Source organism: Ursus arctos, unplaced genomic scaffold (assembly GCF_023065955.2).
Source record: "Ursus arctos isolate Adak ecotype North America unplaced genomic scaffold, UrsArc2.0 scaffold_9, whole genome shotgun sequence".
NCBI lineage: Eukaryota > Metazoa > Chordata > Mammalia > Carnivora > Ursidae > Ursus > Ursus arctos.
The window spans coordinates 32,055,827-32,073,970 of NW_026623111.1; the positions used below are offsets into that span (position 1 = coordinate 32,055,827).

The 18,144-nt window shown below is 44.2% G+C and overlaps 1 protein-coding gene across 1 annotated transcript; it reads left to right on the forward strand.

Annotated features, from left to right (window-relative positions):
• Positions 1–1,007: 1,007 nt before the first annotated feature.
• Positions 1,008–17,413, forward strand: CHRNA9 (cholinergic receptor nicotinic alpha 9 subunit). The gene is made up of 6 exons (XM_057309561.1): positions 1,008–1,110; positions 2,480–2,536; positions 6,104–6,249; positions 7,178–7,332; positions 13,384–13,916; positions 16,875–17,413. The coding sequence occupies exons 1-6, from the start codon at positions 1,008–1,010 to the stop codon at positions 17,411–17,413; spliced, it is 1,533 nt and encodes a 510-aa protein (XP_057165544.1).
• Positions 17,414–18,144: the final 731 nt, after the last annotated feature.

Below are 18,144 nucleotides of genomic sequence, written 5' to 3' on the forward strand. Positions count from 1 at the left end.
TTTCTAACAAATGAGAGAACTGAGACTCAAAGAAATTACGTGACTTGCTCCAGCGTGTATGACTAGGAAGTGGTGGGCCGAGGACTTGAACCTGGGCCACAGGACTCCTCCTACGTCTCCACGTTTTTGCTGTTGTGTTAGGTCAGCAGAGACGTGGGAGAGATGCCTTCACTCCCGCCTCCTGCCTCCGGGGCAGATGCTGCTAACTGGTCTTGGCGTTCGCTCCCCACGAGCTAGCACGATGTGTGAGCATATAGAGAAGTAGAAATTATGACCCATGTTCTCAAGGAATTTTGCTTTGACCTCGGTTAAAATATGACACAGCACCAGAGTAGGCATGTAAGGCTGTAAATAAGCCCCTAGGCCGTAAGTGCGAAAGAGGTTCTGGGAAGCTTATGATTCATAGGCTTCACCATCCTTTGTCTGAGAGCTGGCCTCCTCCCCACTTTGTAATTCCTTGGATTTCTTTTCTCATTTTAGTTATTACTCCTTCAATCAGTACATATCTTCTCTGATTCTGAGAGTATAGCACAGAACTGGGCCACGCTCATGGAACTGAATTTCCAGTGGGAGACAGACCATGAACAAGCAAGTACACGCACACGTGCGCGTGCCTTAGCTGGTCATAAGTGCCGTGAGAAAGTAGAGCAAGGAAGAGGTAGAGAGAGGGCTGAAGTGTTACTTTGGGGAAGGGCTTTCCTGGTAAGTTGGCATTTGAGCTGAACCAAGAGAGAAGAGAGAGGAGGAGTTGAGACACTATGTCCCAGGGTGCCCCAGGCAGAAGGAACCAAGAGAGCAAAGGCCCCAAGCAGGAGCGGCGTGTTGGTGGGATAGCAAGGAGACCAGTGTGGCTGGGTTAGAGGAAGCGAGGGGAACAGTGTTAGAGATGGAAAACCAGAGACACCGCAGTCCCAGGTAAGGCTTTGGGCTTCTACTCTGGGCACGATGAGAATCTACTAGGAGGGCTGAGCAGAGGGCCGACATGGTCAGACTGATGCGGGCCTTACATGGAGAATGGAACGTGGGGCACGGCTTGCCGCCAGGAGGCAAGTCCAGTGGAACGGGTGGAAGCGGTGGGAGTCAGTGACGGCTTGACGCAGGACCCCAGTGGTGAGGCGAAGAGAGATGGCTGGCTTCCAGAAATGCTGTGAAGGTGCAGCGGCCAGGGTCTGTGGACAGACGGGGTGTGGGGTGTTAGGGTCTGAATTGTGTCTCCCCCACGTTTGTATGTTGAAGTCCTAACCCCTGGTACTTCAGAATTTGGAGATAGGATCTTGAAAGGGGTGATTAATGTGAAGTGAGGTCATTGGGGTGGCTCCGAATCCAGTGTGACTGGTGTGTTTATAAGAAGTGGAGATTAGGACACAGGTACACTCAGAGGAAAGGCTGTGTGAGGACACAGGGAGAAAGCGGCCATGTACAAGCCAAAGACAGAGGCCTCAGAAGAACCCAACGCTGTTGGCACCCTGATCTTGGACTTCCGGCCTGTAGAACCGTGAGAAAATAAATTTCTGTTGTTTCAGCCACCTCACTTAGTCTGTGGTATTATGTTGTGGCAGCCCTAGCTCGCTAATAAGTGGAACACGAGAGAGAGAAGAGTCACTGACGATGCCCAGGAGTGGGGTCTGTTTTATGTCATGGTTACAAAAGTTTGGGTGCTGGCCATTTTCTTTACGACGTTCAGAAGCACCAAGAACGATTGTCCTGCTGGCTCTTGCTATGAAGAGTTTCCAGCGTACCACACACCTCCAGCAGTGCCAGAAGGCCCCGGGGAAGGGGGGAGACACAGACGTGTGCATTTACAGATGGGGGAACGGCCCCCCAAGAGCGTGAGCCCCTTTTGCTACTAGCACCCCGCTGAGATACAGAGCCCAGCGTTCCTGTTTTCTAGGCGGTCCTCCTTCCTTCCTTTCCCGAATCTCTTTTGTTATGATTTCATCTGCATTTCCCAAGCCAAATGGAGTGGGTACGATTGAGGGATAGGGGTCACCATCCTAGACACAGGACAGTGCTCTGGGACTCCGTGACATTGCCACAGCCCTGCCTCCAGACTCCGTCTGGCTTGTCCATGGGCACCTGAGAGGGACTCACACGTACTTCTGAAACATTCCCCTGCTCTCAGCGCCTAGCCCGGCTGTCGCCACAGTTTCCATCATCATGCTATGTCGCCCTTATTTGGGGATTCTGATTGCCTGCCCATGACACTCTGATGGCCACCATGAGGAAGCCTCCCCGGCCTCCAGACGTCAAACAGGACTGCTGTGCGCTCTCTAGTTCCCAAGTGTTTCTGCCTCTTCCACGGAAAGGCTTGTTTTCTGCGAGAGCTCCCTCTCTCTAGGAATTTGTACGGGGCCCTCGGGAGCCTGCCCTGGGAGACGGTTTGCCTGTCACTGGATGAGCGGTGTTCAGCGTCAGCCCTGGCCTCACCACACATCTGCCCACGGCAAGCTCGTGCTTCATGATGCCCTTTTCCTTTCAGGCCATGCCCCTTCCTCATCTGGGGTGCTGACCCCTACTGCAGTTTGCTTGAGCCTGGGTAAGTGGATTTAAGGATTTGGTGATGTGTATCCAAGGTCGGCAAACAATGGCCGGCCATCTATTTTTGTAAGTAAAGTTTTATTGGAATGCAGCCGTGCTCATTCATTCACACCGTGCCTGTGGCTGCTTTCACAGCCCGACTGCGAAGAAGAGTAGCTGCCGCAGAGACCATCTGGCCCGCAAAGCTGAAAATATTTACTATCTGGCCCTTTACCGAAAGAGCTTGCCAGCCTCTGTGATAGATTTACGTCAACTAACGTTCACCAAGTGGATAAGGGGATTAAAAAGACTACTACAAAACATAAGAAAGTAAACAAATAAATCCACCATGGATTGTCAATAATATTCATGTTGCAATAAAAAAGGACAGCAAGAAAAGGGAAGGGCTGTTTTTTCCCACCTGTAGTACAGTGAGACTCCTCTAATTAGGTCTGTCAAGAAGTTGGGGGTGGGCAGACAAAGAAATGGATGGAAAGAAAGATAGATGAGAGAAAGAGAGAGAGAGAGAGAGGAATTGTGGCTACAGGTTACATGCCTAATTTAAACAAATGCTGGAGTTCATTTCACCCCTTTCATTATCACGTATTTAGCCCTTTTTATGGCCAATCACGGTTCTTAGAGGGCAGGCACTATGATAATCGTCCCCATTTTATAGAAGAGGAGACTAAGGCACAGAGAGGTTCAGTAATCTGCCCAAAGTTACACAGCTAGTAGGTGGTGGGCAGGACTTGAATCCAAGCAGTTCGACTCCAGAGTATATTGGCTTAAACTCTACACGAAATTGTGGTTTTTTTTTTTTAAGATTTTATTCATTTATTTGACAGAGATAGAGACAGCCAGCGAGAGAGGAAACACAAGCAGGGGGAGTGAGAGAGGAAGAAGCAGGCTCATAGCGGAGGAGCCTGATGTGGGGCTCGATCCCAGAACGCCGGGATCACGCCCTGAGCTGAAGGCAGACGCCTAACCGCTGTGCCACCCAGGCGCCCCCCAAAATTGTGTTTCTTAAATACGAAAACGTAGAAACAAACCTGAAAATGTTTGGAAAGCACTGTCGTGGTGAGTAACTCTTTGAGGAAGACTTGGCATCCCAGCTGGCAGTCCTATAAATTCTGGGACCACTGTGTAACTGGTCTTTTCTTTATAGAGCTGGGAGCCGAATGACTGGGTATAAAGATAAGCAGGTATCTGAGAAAACACCTAGGAGTTGTTTTTAGAATGCATTTTTAAACATAGTTTCTCTCTGTTGCAATTCCCGTTTTGTTCATGTGTTGTTCTCTTAGAATGAATTTGGGTGGAGTTCGCTTTTAGTCATTAGTATCTTTGCCCTAAAAGGCAGAACTGGCCCCTTGAATGTACTGATTTCACCTGAAGTGTGTTAACATTGGTAGGTTAGCATCAACTGTTAACTATTAAAAAAAAAAATTGTAAGTGACCCCAATGAATGAACTGAGTTAGTGAAAAGCAATCAAAGATCACCAGGGACGGTTACCTTCCAAGCAGGGGCCGAAGTAACCAGCACCAAGTGTTCCGGGCACCCATCACCAGGGGCTGCTCTGAATGTCATGAGCAGTCAAAGAGACGTGGGTCGAGAGTCTCTAACCACGAGAAGGCACCACCCAGCGGCTCTCAGGTGCCATGGGGCTGAACGACGAGGAAGAGGGGCGGTGTTAGCGTGAGGAGCACACCGGGTTGGGGCAGGGGGCTTGGATTCTGTCCCTGGGCCAGCGCTGCTAGAGGCAAGCCATTCACCTCCCCAGACCTCGGTGTCCTCGTGTGAAAACGCGGTGTTCAACTCAATTTCAGAAGGACCTTCAGCCTCTGAGACGCCAGAGCAGATGGTTTGTTGAAGGAGGGCTCGAGGGTTTGCAGCAGGAACTGTGTCATTTGATGGGTGAGTCAGACTGGGGGCATCGGGAAAATAATGTCTTCCCAATCAACACCAGGGCATAGGCAATTAGGAAACACACTTAGCTGACGGCTTGAGTGTCTGTTCCATTTGGAGGATAGATTCCTGAAGAGGGACAGGGTGACTCACCAGGCGGCTGTAACCTGATGAAATAGAACTATCCAATTTCCTTGCTCTGATTCCAGGCAACCAAATGATCTTAATTTGGTTTTCCAAGGCAGTTTCCCCAGGTAAGAGGAGGGATAAGTTATGGCAATTGGAAATTGACATTCTTTTGTGGGAGGAAAATTAGATCACATGTGAGAAATGACTGTGAAATTAAATAAGGTGACATTCAAATGCAAAGAAACAGCATCCTTAGTAATATCACCATTAGTTATGAATCATTTTCGTGCTGATTTGGTTAACCTTTGAACCATGTTTTTTTTTTTTTTTTGGAGGTAGTAAACCCTGGGTGACTTGGTGATTATAGACATTCTGGATCTGCAAAATCAGAGGAAAAATCACTAACGTTTACATGGTGCTTTTGCATGAAATATCCCAGTAGATCTGGGAGACAGCGAATAATATATTCCTGGTCTCCAGCTCAGGAAGGCTCAGTATGATAGGGCTAGGAAGGGTTCAGGCTTGCAGTTAAACCTAGGTCTTGGACTCCAAATCTTACTCGCAGTGCTGCTGCTTCCAAAGGGAGTGAATATGCTTCTCCCATCCCCTCCCCCGACACTCACACACATTACCACTCGAGATCTGTGCCCGATCTTGAAGGAGCTGAAGCAGAAGGTAATCTGTTCTGGAGATCGTGGAATTGCTTCTCTTTCCCTCTTCAAATGCCACTTGAAGCACATCGATAGAGCCTTTCCAGAGGAGGCCCTGTGGCAGGGTCTGCTTGGCTTCCCTTAGTCCTTAGACTCAGGCTCCATCTGCTTGCTGCAGGTGTAGAAAGTGTCTATTTCCTTCTGCAGAGTCTTGGGGGCTTGGGGGGTGTTGACCTCCTACCTGGCTGCTTCTGAAAGCTTGGTCTGGATGTTCCTGGGGAAGGTGGCTAGGGACCCTCAGCTGAGACAGTTTCCTTGGATCAGCACTGCCTGACCTAGCCCACCCAGGCTCCTATATCTCTGTGGCCGAGCTGGCAGTCTCGGATTACCAGAGGGAGGGAGGGCGGGTCTGGATCTCAGGACCTCGGGCCCTAGGTGCACTGCCAGCCGGAGCTCTCCATCTGCTTTGGCAAGACTGTGGCAGAGTGCGATCTTTGTACCCAGACCCTTCCCATTCACAGAGGGAAGTGGAAGACTGCTGCATAGCCAAGAATTTCTAGAGGCTCAGGAAAAAGATGAACTGGCCCCATTCCTGCATCTTCTTTTGCTGGATTTACTTTGCTGTCTCCAGACTGAGAGGTAAGAGGCTGATGGGTGTGTAACCACCTCAACTCATTTGGGGCCACTTCTTTCGTGGGAGTGGGCCAGCAAACAGAACCAATGCTCTAACTGCAAGGAAATGTTCGTGCCTCTTATTGACTAGCCAGAAAAATAACTCTCAGATACCCAAAGCTTGTGTCTAGCTGATGCTGGGTTGTGCCCAGTTCTAGTCTTCAGTTTGCTGTTCTTTGCCTTGAAATATACACAAGATTGAATGTTGATCCAGGTCCCTCTTTTTGAGCAGCTGTAGAAACAGCAGATGGAAAATATGCTCAGAAGTTGTTTAATGACCTTTTTGAAGATTATTCCAATGCTCTCCGTCCAGTAGAAGATACAGATAAAGTCCTGAATGTCACCCTACAGATTACACTTTCTCAGATTAAGGACATGGTGAGTAACATCAAGTGGTGACTCTTTGAAACAGTGCTTAGGATGAAACTAACCACGCTTTCCAAAGAGGTGTCTTACCTGGAATTTGAGAGGAAATGAGAACAGACAGCAACATGTACATGCTGGTGGGGGAAGGGAATACCAAGGAAGGAAGCGCTCTACGAAAGTAATTTCACTAAATGTTACCTAATCCTGACCGTTAACAGCAACAATCTTGATCATCTAAACAGAGATGGTGTCACACATCAGATGATTCCCTTTCTATGAAATGTCCGAAATAGGCAGAATCCTGGAGACAGAAAGCAGAATAGTGGTTGCCAGAGACCGTGGGAAGAACGGGGGAATAGTGGGTGATGGCTTGATGGTCATAGAGCTGACAAAAATGTTCTGGAATTGGATAGTGGTGATGGTTGCACAATATCATGAACATACTGCAAACCACTGAACCATACGCTTAAACACGGCTGAAGGGTGAGTTTTATGTTTTACGAATTTTATTCCTGTTTTAAAAAAGAAAGGTGGTGTGTTAAGATGGCATATCTTCTTTCGTGCTTATATGTGTTTAATTACACAAGGTTATGAAACTTGAAAGACTTTCCTCTGTACATTGTAGATATTTCCTGACTTTCTCATTCAAGTGAATCATCAGTGGATCAATTTTCAGAGAAATTTGGGTTGTTGATCCACGCAAAGATCTGATTGATGGCTTAAACACCTGTCCACTTTTTATTCAGAACACTAAATGAAGCAGGAAAAAAAAATATGGTTTTGGCAGTCAGTCAAAGGGATAGACTAGAAAAGCTCTCCTTTATTTAATGAAAGATTTGTGCTCGTGGAATGTCTGTTGTGAAGAACAAGCGTTCTAGAGATGGAAGGCGTTTGGTTGAGGTGTCTCCTGGACAGAGTTATATCATGGTTACTCATACAGGATGAAAGAAACCAGATTCTGACCGCCTATTTATGGATCCGCCAAATCTGGCATGACGCCTACCTCACGTGGGATCGAGACCAGTATGATGGACTGGACTCCATCAGGATCCCCAGTGACCTGGTGTGGAGACCCGATATTGTCCTATATAACAAGTAAGTACAAGTCAGTCATTTCTCAGGAATGAACTTGTTGACTTAACAGAATTTAAACATAATGAAAAAGGAATTTTTTTTAAGATTTCATTTATTTGAGAGCGAGAGAGCTCGTGCTCACGAGAGCACGAGCCGGGGGAACAGCAGAGGGAGAGGTAGAGCTGAGCAGGGAGCCAGACCCAGGGCCCGATCCCAGGACCCCAGGACCCCAGGACCCCAGGACCATGACCCGAGCCGAAGGTAGATGCTCAACTGACTGGGCCACCTAGACTCCCCTGAAAGAAGAATGTTTAAAACATACTTGAAGTTAAGTACCAATTCATGTACCTAGGCCCTGGAATGATGATCATAAAATCTTAGATAATAAAATAATAGGTCATAAAACGTAGACCTACATTTGCTTTTGGATGAGAGACTCTATTGTGGGCTGTGCTAGTTTACTAGGGCTGCAGTAACAAGCACTGCAAACTGGGGGGCTCAAATAGCAGAAATGTATTCTCTCCAGTTCTGGAGGCTAGCTCTCCAAAGTTGGTTCCTTCTGGGGCTGTAAGGGAGAGTGTGTTCCATGACTCTCCTCTGGCCTCTGGTGGTTGCTGGCAGCCTTTGTTGTCCCTGGACTTGTAGAAGTATCACCTTGATCTCTGCCTTCCTCTTCACCTGGCATTCTCCCCGTGTGTTATCTGTGTCCATTTTTTCCCTTTTATAAAAATGAAACTCATGTTGGATTAGTGGCCCACCCTACTCTGGTATGACCTTGTCTTAATTAATTACATCTGCAATGACCCTATTCCAAATAAGGTTACATTCTGAGGGGGCTAGGATTTCAACATATAAATTTGGGGGGGGACATAATTCAACCCATAATAGTGGTGCTCCCTTCTCCAAGACCATGTATCAATGACGACAATACTACTAAGATGAAATCGGAATGGGCCAGCTAGCGGCTGGCCTATGGATTTTGAACACTGCAGTGGAAGAGGAACTAGATCATAAGATCATCAGTTGCCCTTTCTTGGTTTCAGAGCAAGGGGCTCTGAGTGAAGGGGTAGAAGGTTTATGTTTCTCAAACTGTGAAGTGCACATGAATCTCCCGAGGAGCTGGTTAAAATGCAGATTCTGATCCAGTACGTCGGGGTGGAGTTTGATGTTCTGCATGTCTGTAAGCTCTAGAGGTTGGTGCCGCTGGTTCGTGGACCGCACTTCAAGGAGGAACCACACAGCTCTGTCACAGTTCAGGTTCGGTTGCTCCACATATTGTCAAAGGAGCTTCTCTCTTTTATTCAGGAACCCAAGCTCCTGTGGGTTGGGAATGGTTCCTCTTTGACTCAGGGTGAATAAGGGGCAGTTCAGGGGTACTCTCCTGAGAGCTCAGCCCTATGAGTGTCTCTTCAGGAAGAAACACTGGTGGGTTGCAGCCTGGATTTTAGCCTTGTTCCTTCCTCAGAGAGCTCATCCGAGGGTCATGACCTATTGAATCATGGCACTGATCCTGCTGACCGTCCTCCACTCTGGGTGGCCAGAGGGCCCTTCCATATCCCTTTCCAAGCAAGACAGCATCTCAAGGCTAGTGCTTTATTATTCTGGTTCACTTCCCCTTCTCTCTCTCCCTCTCTCTCTCTTTCTCTCTCTCTCTCTCTCTCTCTCTCTCTCTCACACACACACACACACACACACACAGAAGGCAAGAGAATGAGCCATGTTGTCCATTAACTCCTCTCACTCACAGGGTGCAGGTAATCAGAGAATATAGTTGACATAGATCACTAACAGCATTCTATCAGTTCTGACAGTTCTTCCTGGGAAAACAAACAGAATTCTGGTTCTCCTCTTCCTCCTGCTTTGGTTGACTGAAGCCATGACTAACTCTTACTGACATGCTTCTTTGCAAGCTTGCATGGTCGCCTAAGTTAAGCCTGCCCCAGGCCCTGCTTATTCCAGAAACCAGTTGTGTGTTCGTGAGCTCACACACACCTATTGTGGCTTTGGTAAATTCTGTCCCCATTTTCCCCCAGATCATTGGCCTTGAGGTGTGTGAGTTCTGTTCCCTGTCCCTTTTACACACAGAATCTTTTCATCACACTGATTAATCAACTCTTTTCTGTTCCTCTGGGTTGACTCTTTAGTCTTCTCTTCCCTACTGTCTAAGCGAGTTCTGTTTCAGATACTTTATTCTGCTTAGCATTCTCCTTCTCAGTAATGTCAAATTTTCATTACTTAGAGGAAACTCTAAATGTGGCTATGGTTGGATGTCATTTGCATTCCTATACCTAGCTAAAATGAGACTAGAAGAGAGTTACAGGATCAGACAAAGAAGGGACCTCGGTCATAACAATTTCCCTGACCCTGGTCCTTCCAGCTGAATCCCTGGTCCCACAGACTCATCTGATCCCAGATATAATATTCTCATTATTTCTCAGAAGCTGGCATTGAACCTTGTAGACCACAAAATGGGCTTTCTGAGTGGTGGTGGGGAGAGGAAAGAGGGCTATGTGGTAGTGATCCAGTCAGGTGTGATAAAGATAGTTTGGGCAGGAAGATGCTTCACATCTAGATTTGCCGCTCATGCCTGAATCCATGGGGTTGGACATGTTGGGGTGTGATCAGGTTGGTGATGGATCTGGGAGCTACTTCATGTGAGGACCAGCTGAATTTGTTGATGCTTAGTTTGGAAGCCAGAAGTCCTTGGGAAGATTTGATGGCATTGTTAGGCAATCAAAGAGAAAATAAGATAGAGAAAAAGAGAGAAATTGTTCTAGAGGATAAAACCCAAGACAATGAAAAGTTAAAGGGAAGATAAATAATTTAAAAAATAATCATAATGAATAACTTGAACAATTGATATTCCCAAGAGGTAGTGAGCTCTTTAGCAATATAGTTATTCAAGCAGACACTGGCTCTGTTACCGAATCAGTTAAGGAATAAATATATTGGGGCTCAAAGTTCTGGTGAGGTTGTTTGGCCAATATCATGGTTAGCCCAAGAGGCTGCAAGGATTCATGACATTGGATTGAGTAGAGACTGGGTTATAGAAGTTCTGAATGTGCATTTATTATGAGAGAGTTCTAATGGTTAGGTTTTCATGGGTCATCTTAACATTTGGATTTTAGAACTAGTGAGGAATTGAGTACCCTATCATATTCAGAAAGATTTGTCTAGAATTGAGCATTAGGGTTTGCTTAAGTCATCTAGTGGTTGAGAAAATGGCAGACTTGTTAGTTGAGATTGGATGTAAAGGAGGGGAAGGAGAACAGGTTTGAAGAAGATGATGAGTTTGCTGTGGGACCTGTTCAGTCTGGAAGACCAAAGGAACATCCACATGGAGGCAACCAATGAAGGGACTGAAAAGGCAATCCTCAAGCCTGGAAAGAAGGTCGGGAAAGAGATATCAAAAGCCCTGTGAGTCCTTATAGAACTACTCAGGAAGGAGAGAAAATGGCTGCAGATAAAGTTGGTGAAACTCTTCACTACACACATTTTCAGAAGACACTTAAAAGAAATGGTTAAAGGGGTAGAAGGAGAAATGAGAGAGAGAGTTGTGTCATAGAAACCATGGGAAGAAAGGATGTCTAGGAACAACCTACAGTGTGAAGTGCTTGGGAAGAGTTGAACAGGATAGGGACTTAGAACAGGTTTTTAGATTTGTATGTTTGCAAGTCATGAATGCCCTTTGAAAAAGCACATGTTGGGAAGAAGCCAAATTGCAAGAATTAAAGCAAAATGGGGAAATGACAGCATCGTGTATCACTTCCAATGTGTGGAAAGAGGCAGGACGTGGGAAGTTCCTGAGAAGACGGGAAGTTGGTAGGAGATACTGGGGAACAGCAGCATTAGGAAGGGTCTAGATGAGCCAGAGAGAATAAGAGGAACCAAGAAATGCAAAATCCTGAAGGAGACGTGGGAGGAAAGGAATCATGTACCAGAAGGGAAGTTAGCCTTGGAAAGAAAGAGGGGGACTTCTTTTTAATATGGAATTGTCCAAATAGATTCTCTCTGATCCTGAGATCTCTCCTCTTAGACCAAGGAAGGTAGGATGGGTGAGTGATATTCTCAGTTCATCATAATGCTCACTTCTCATACCGCTAACTGTATACATTTCTCATCATTACAGAGGTTAGGTTCAGGGATTTTCAAAAAACTTCATCTTGTTAACTTCACAAAGACCCATATTAAAGATCCTTCTCTTTAAACTGTCATTAATGATCCTCATTAAAAATCGAGCACCACACATTAACTGTAATGGTCTGATTTGGTCCACTTCAAGCAGACCATTACAGTTAATGTTGTGGCACCCAATTTTTAATAAGTGGGAAAAAATAATTTAAAGACACGCCAGTTCTTTGATCCAGCACATCTTCTTCTGGCAATTTAATCTAAGGAACGAGTCAGGGGAAAAATGCAAAGATTCAACTACAGCATTGCTTGTAAATGCAAAACCTGGAAACAACAATGTTGAACATCGATGGATTGATTAAATAAGTATGGCATATCTATATAATGGAATATAAAGGAAAACTATCAGCCATGAAAACAATGTTGCGGGAGCATATGGATGAATAACCACCTTTTAAATTTTATATCATCCTCTTTTTGGGTAAATTAACTTTTTTATTTCAGGATAATTTTAGATTTCCAGGAAAGTTGCAAAGATGGTACAGAGTGTTCCCATATACCCTTAACATAGCTTCCCCTAATGTTACATCTAGTGTTACATCAAAACGACAGTACATTTGTCAAAACTAATACAATATTATTAATTAAACTATAGACTATTTGTATTTCATTAGTTTTTCCACTACTGTACTTTTTCTGTTCCAGAATCCAATCCAGGATACACATTATATTTAGCCATAATACATTTTGTAGGGAAAAAATAATAAGTAAGACTGGAAAACATGCATTAAATGCTAATTAAAACTTATCAGTTAGGGCTGTAAGCATTGGAAACTGACTTTGGCTACCTTCTGAAAAAAGGACTTTGTTGGAAGTGTATGGTACAGCTACCAGAATTAAAGAAAAAAAATCAATGACCAGTTCTTAGAAAGGACAGACTGGGTAGACTGGGATTGCTCTACAGTTTGAGACAGCAGGGACTACTGAGTTGGTTTATCTATTTGTTTTATAAGGAGGCATCACCAGGGTGACCGTTTCTGGTTTTTGGGTCACTCTGCTTAAGATCTAAACTCCAGGGAGAGTGAATCCGTTGGATATAGCTTGGGTCACATGGCCAGCCCCTGGCCAGGGGAGGCTGGGGCACCTTGATCAACATTTCATCTGCCTTGCAATGATGGCGGAGAAAGTCAGTCTCTAAAGGAAAATAGAAATTCTGTACCCAGGCATAAATGTTGATAAAGCAAAGAGAAGATATATCTAGAATAAATTATTATCTCTTGGATTATGGGTCAATGAATTTTTAAAAAAGATTTTATTACTTGAGAGAGAGAGTGAGCAGCAGGGAAAGGGAGAGAGAATCTGAAGCAGACTCCACACTGAGTGCAGAGCCCAACATGGGGCTCGATCTCATAACTGGGAGATCAGGACCTGAGCTGAAACCAAGAATCAGATGCTTAACTGACTGAGCCACCCAAGCACCCCTGGATAAATGAATTTTTGTCTGCATTTTTCAAATAAACATGTATAACTCTTCCAACAGCAACAAAAGTCTCTTTTAATATTCTTGTGCCCAAAGTTAACAAAATCAGGTAAGCAGAGCCTCCTTGTTAGATTTTAGCCTCAACATATTTACTTTTTATCTAGATGTTTGAATCATTATACCTGGACTAAGAGAGGGGCTTTGGAAATGAAGAGGAAGGAACATAGAGCAGAGATGTTTTAAAGGAAGAATCCAAGAGAATTTGGCCCTGAGTAGTTACAGGAGATGAAGGAGAAGGGCAAATGGGAGCTGATTCCGACTTTCAGCCAGGATGATAGGGAGAATGATGATCCATTGCCAGAGACACTGAAAGGATGGGCACAGGTCGGTGAGCTGTCTGGAGGAAGGAAGTTGATGAGTTGTCTCGACAAGCGCTTTCGTTTTCCTCCTCTGACCTCCAGGGCTGATGATGAATCTTCTGAGCCTGTGAACACCAATGTGGTCCTGCGGTATGATGGGCTGATCACCTGGGATGCACCAGCCATCACCAAGAGCTCCTGTGTCGTGGATGTCACCTATTTCCCTTTTGATAACCAGCGGTGCAACCTGACCTTTGGTTCCTGGACCTACAATGGCAACCAGGTGGACATATTCAATGCCCTAGACAGTGGAGACCTCTCTGACTTCATCGAAGATGTGGAGTGGGAGGTCCATGGCATGCCTGCTGTGAAGAATGTGATCTCCTATGGGTGCTGCTCTGAGCCTTACCCGGATGTGACATTCACTCTCCTCCTGAAGAGGAGGTCCTCCTTCTATATTGTCAACCTCCTCATCCCTTGTGTCCTCATATCTTTTCTGGCTCCCTTGAGTTTTTATCTCCCAGCAGCCTCTGGGGAAAAGGTCTCCTTGGGAGTGACCATCCTGTTGGCCATGACTGTGTTTCAGCTCATGGTGGCAGAGATCATGCCGGCCTCAGAAAATGTCCCTCTAATTGGTGAGTGCAAGCGTCTTACACTTTGAGCCTAGCTTTGCAGTGAGTAGGATTGTATCTGTTCCTTTAAACTCATAACCATTAGGTCAACTGCAGACTCAACACAGGCTGTCACATACTTCATTTGTGTCTTCAGTTGGCATCTTTGAATGCAGAGATGGCTATTCTCCAAAACTGGTCTTATGATCTCTGGGTTTACACAAAAGAGGAAGGAGAGTCAATATAGTTTAGAGCAGTGGTTCTCAAACAGTGATCCTTGGACCCACCGCGCAGCATCGTTTTTGAAATGCAGATTCTCAAGGCCCACCCCAGACCTGCTGAGTTAGAAACTCTGGGGCGAGTCCTGGCAATCTGCATTAACAAGACTTCTGGGTGATTTTGATGCACTTTCTTTAGCACTGGCTTAGAAGTCATGGTCCTGATTTTGAAGTTAAAGAAATCTGCCTTTGAACTCTGACTTCACCGCTCATTTCTTAACGATTGATCTTAGGCAAGTTACTTAGTCTTGTAGTTTCTACCTCATCACCTGGAAAGTGTGTGTAATTGCTACTCATTGTGTGATTGCTTAGTGCAGAAGCTGGCATATGGTAAGTATGAAGTAAGTAGTGACTGTTATCTTTTCACAGCACATGGGATCTCTTCTTGGGAAAGAGCAGCAAACAGGATAGAAATGGTTGACTGGATTTTTCAGCCCATCATCTACCCTTAATAGAATAATCTTTAACCTTTATTTATTTATTTTTGAGAGAGAGAGCACAAGGGGGCAGAGGGGTAGAGGAAGAGGGAGAAACAGACTCCCCTCTGAGCAGGGAACCTGACGCGGGGCTTGATCCCAGGACTCTGGGGTCATGACCTGAGCTGAAGGCAGAGGCTTAATGGACTGAGCCCCCCAGCTGCCCCTCCCTATCTCATTTTGAGACGTCTCCTAATACCTTCCGTACCTGGCCCGTCCCACCGAGGACCTACTCAGCTCCAACACCTCTGCCTCCACGACTTGCTCTTATAACAGATGCTTCCCAGAAGCAGAAGCTGGACCTGATTTCTAGTTCCTTAAAGTAAACAATGAGGAGGAATTTCAGAATGTGCAGAGACTTAGACGCCAGTATGAAAGGGATACTGTACTGCCCTTTTATCCTTGACTGAATCCGGTAGGACTTGATATTCAGACATTACTACATTGGTTTCCTTGTTTGGAGATTTCTTCCTTGTTATGTCTCTCAAAGCAAAAAAACACAGACACACCAACATATGGACCCAAATACACACAGACACACATTTTTGAGAAATAGACACAGGAAGTTCTCTCCAACCCCCCCCCCCACCACTAATAAAGAGAAAGAGGTGTATTGGCATTTCGAGGACCTCTCCCGAGACAGAAATGATTGACAGTGATGACCTGTAATTATAATCCTATTTGAGGCAAAACAATGGGCAGATCTCTCTCCTTTAGGAGTGACATTCAACAGCAAGCTGGCTAAAGTTCTAAAGAGAGCTGTCTTCGGACAAGTCTCAGAAATTTTGCAAACATTACTTATTCTGTTTCTGTGATAATTTAAATATATATTTTTAGAAAAGGGGCACACAGAGCATATCTATTAACAATGACAATTTGTTATTTGCAGCACCTATGAAATGCACTTCCAATCTAATAGAAATGTGCTTTAGTGTTCTGGGTAAGCAAGGCATTTGGTCTAACCTTCTGACCCACAGTCTTTACTATATTAAGAAAGATCCCATTTATTCTTAGTTTACTTTGAGCTTTTAACAAATAATAAGAGGATGACAAACATTATCAAATGCATTGTTTTCAACTATAGAGATTAACATCTGGGTTTTCTCTTTTACTTCATTAATATAGTGAATTAGGTTTTCTGATGTTGAGTTAAACCCTCTTTTATTGTGATGAATTATCATTCTATTGGATTTAGTTAGCTAACACTTTTTATAGGACTTTCTCAAACATGCCTATAAGTAAAATGGCCCTAATACTTCCTTTCTTGTTACTTTTGGAATAAAGGCTAAATTGACTTCATAACGTAAGCTAGGCAATTTTTCTACTTCTGGAACAACTTGACTCGCATGGTATGAGTTATCTACCTTTTAAAAGTTTGGTAAAACTCACCTATAAAACCAACTCTGGAGATTTTCTATTCCAATGTTCGTTTCTCTTACACTAAATTTGATGTCTTATGTATTTTTAGAAATTTCATCTAGGTTTTCAAATATATTACCATACAGTAAATATTATTTTATTGTATTCTAAATTTCTATTCTGTTATTTCTTCTTTTACATTGTCCCTCCCTCTCTACCCCCCCCCACCTTGCCTCTATTCTGTGAGTGGCTTTGTCAAAGGTTTATCAATCTTATTCTTTTTTTCAAATAGCTTTTGCTTTTGTTCATCTTTTTGGTTTTTTGTTCTGTATTTTATAATTTGTACCCTTATCTTTATTATTTCTTTCCTTAATTTTCCTTTTTCATGAATATTGCTTTATGCAATCATACGTTAAAGACTAATAGTGACACAGTGTCTCCTTCCTTAACCAATACTAATGAGGTCTGAAGACAATTCTGAGAGTTGCCCAAGATTATTTGTTGAAAGTGGAATTTTTTCACATCATGATCTCAGCAAACATTTAGAAACCTTTAACTCAGTGAAGAGTCAGTGCTGAGAACTTTACATGTACCATCTCAATTAAACCTCACCCTAGTCCCATGAATTAGATCCGATTATTATACTTATTTTACAGAGAAGGAAGCTGAGGCTTAGCAGGATGATATAACTTGCTCCAGGCTACAAGTCTAGTGAGTGACAGAGCTGGGATCTGAACCTAGAAAGTTTGATTCAGAAGCTTATACTGGTAACCATTAGTGCATACAGCTTCCCTAGAAAAGGTGTTTGTGTATTTTTGAGCCAAACATGAGGACAATTTTAAGCTAACTTGGTTGTGGTTATTTTCCAGGCAAATACTATATAGCCACAATGGCCTTGATCACAGCCTCCACCGCCTTGACCATTATGGTGATGAATATCCACTTCTGTGGGGCTGAGGCCCGGCCGGTGCCACACTGGGCCAGGGTCGTCATCCTGAAATACATGTCCAGGGTCTTGTGTGTCTATGATGTGGGTGAGAGCTGCCTTAGCCCCCGCCACGACAGGGAGCGAACCCACCTCACAAAGGTTTATGGCAAACTTCCAGAGCCAAATCTGAAGACAGACAGAAACAAAGGCCTTTCCAGAAAGGAAATAAACAAACTGGTAAAGAATGACCTGGGGTGCCATGGTGAGAACCCGCAGGATGCTGACAGCTACTGTGCGCGGTACAAGGTGCTGACGAGGAATATTGAGTACATTGCCAAGTGCCTCAAAGACCACAAGGCCACCAATTCCAAGGGGAGCGAGTGGAAGAAGGTTGCAAAAGTCATAGACCGATTCTTCATGTGGGTTTTTTTCATCATGGTGTTCGTGATGACTGTTTTGATCATCGCAAGAGCAGATTAGGGCGCATTTGGTGTGGAGACAAATCAATAAAATTCCCTGTGATCCACTCTAACATTTTTCCAAGTCAGATTTACACACACACACTCACATGCATGCAAATACATATATATAATTTATATATATAAATGAATATATGTCTAAAAGTTAGGGGATATGTTGTGTTTTCTTTCTTTCTTTCTTCTTTCTTTCTTTCTTTCTTTCTTTCTTTCTTTCTTTCTTTCTTTCTTTCTTTCTTCTTTCTTTCTTTCTTTCTCTGGCCTGAACTCACGATCCCAAGATCAAGACTGGTGTTGAGATCAAGAGTTGGCCATCCAACCGAATGAGCCACCCAATCATCCCTGTTGTGTTTACTTTTTATTTTTAATTTCAAATCAATATTATAGCTACCTGTTAAGTTCAGCAGAAAAAAAATTGTTAAACAAGAGGTCCAAAATTTCAAGGGTAGGAAGATGAAGGAAATAAAAAAAGATCCTTTTTATAGCCTCTAGATCACACAATTATTTTCCCCTTTAACAGGGCAGATAACACAGTACCTTACATTACTGTTTAAAATTTAAAGCAAAAACAAAAGCTCATTTTCCCCTTAGCCCCTATTTTTAAAAAGATTTTATTTATTTATTTGAAAAAGAGAGAGCGTTCGGGGAGGGGGGTGCAGAGGGAAAGACTCTGAAGCAGATTCTCTGCTGAGCACGAGCCCCATCTCACAACCCTAAGATCACGACCTGAGCTGA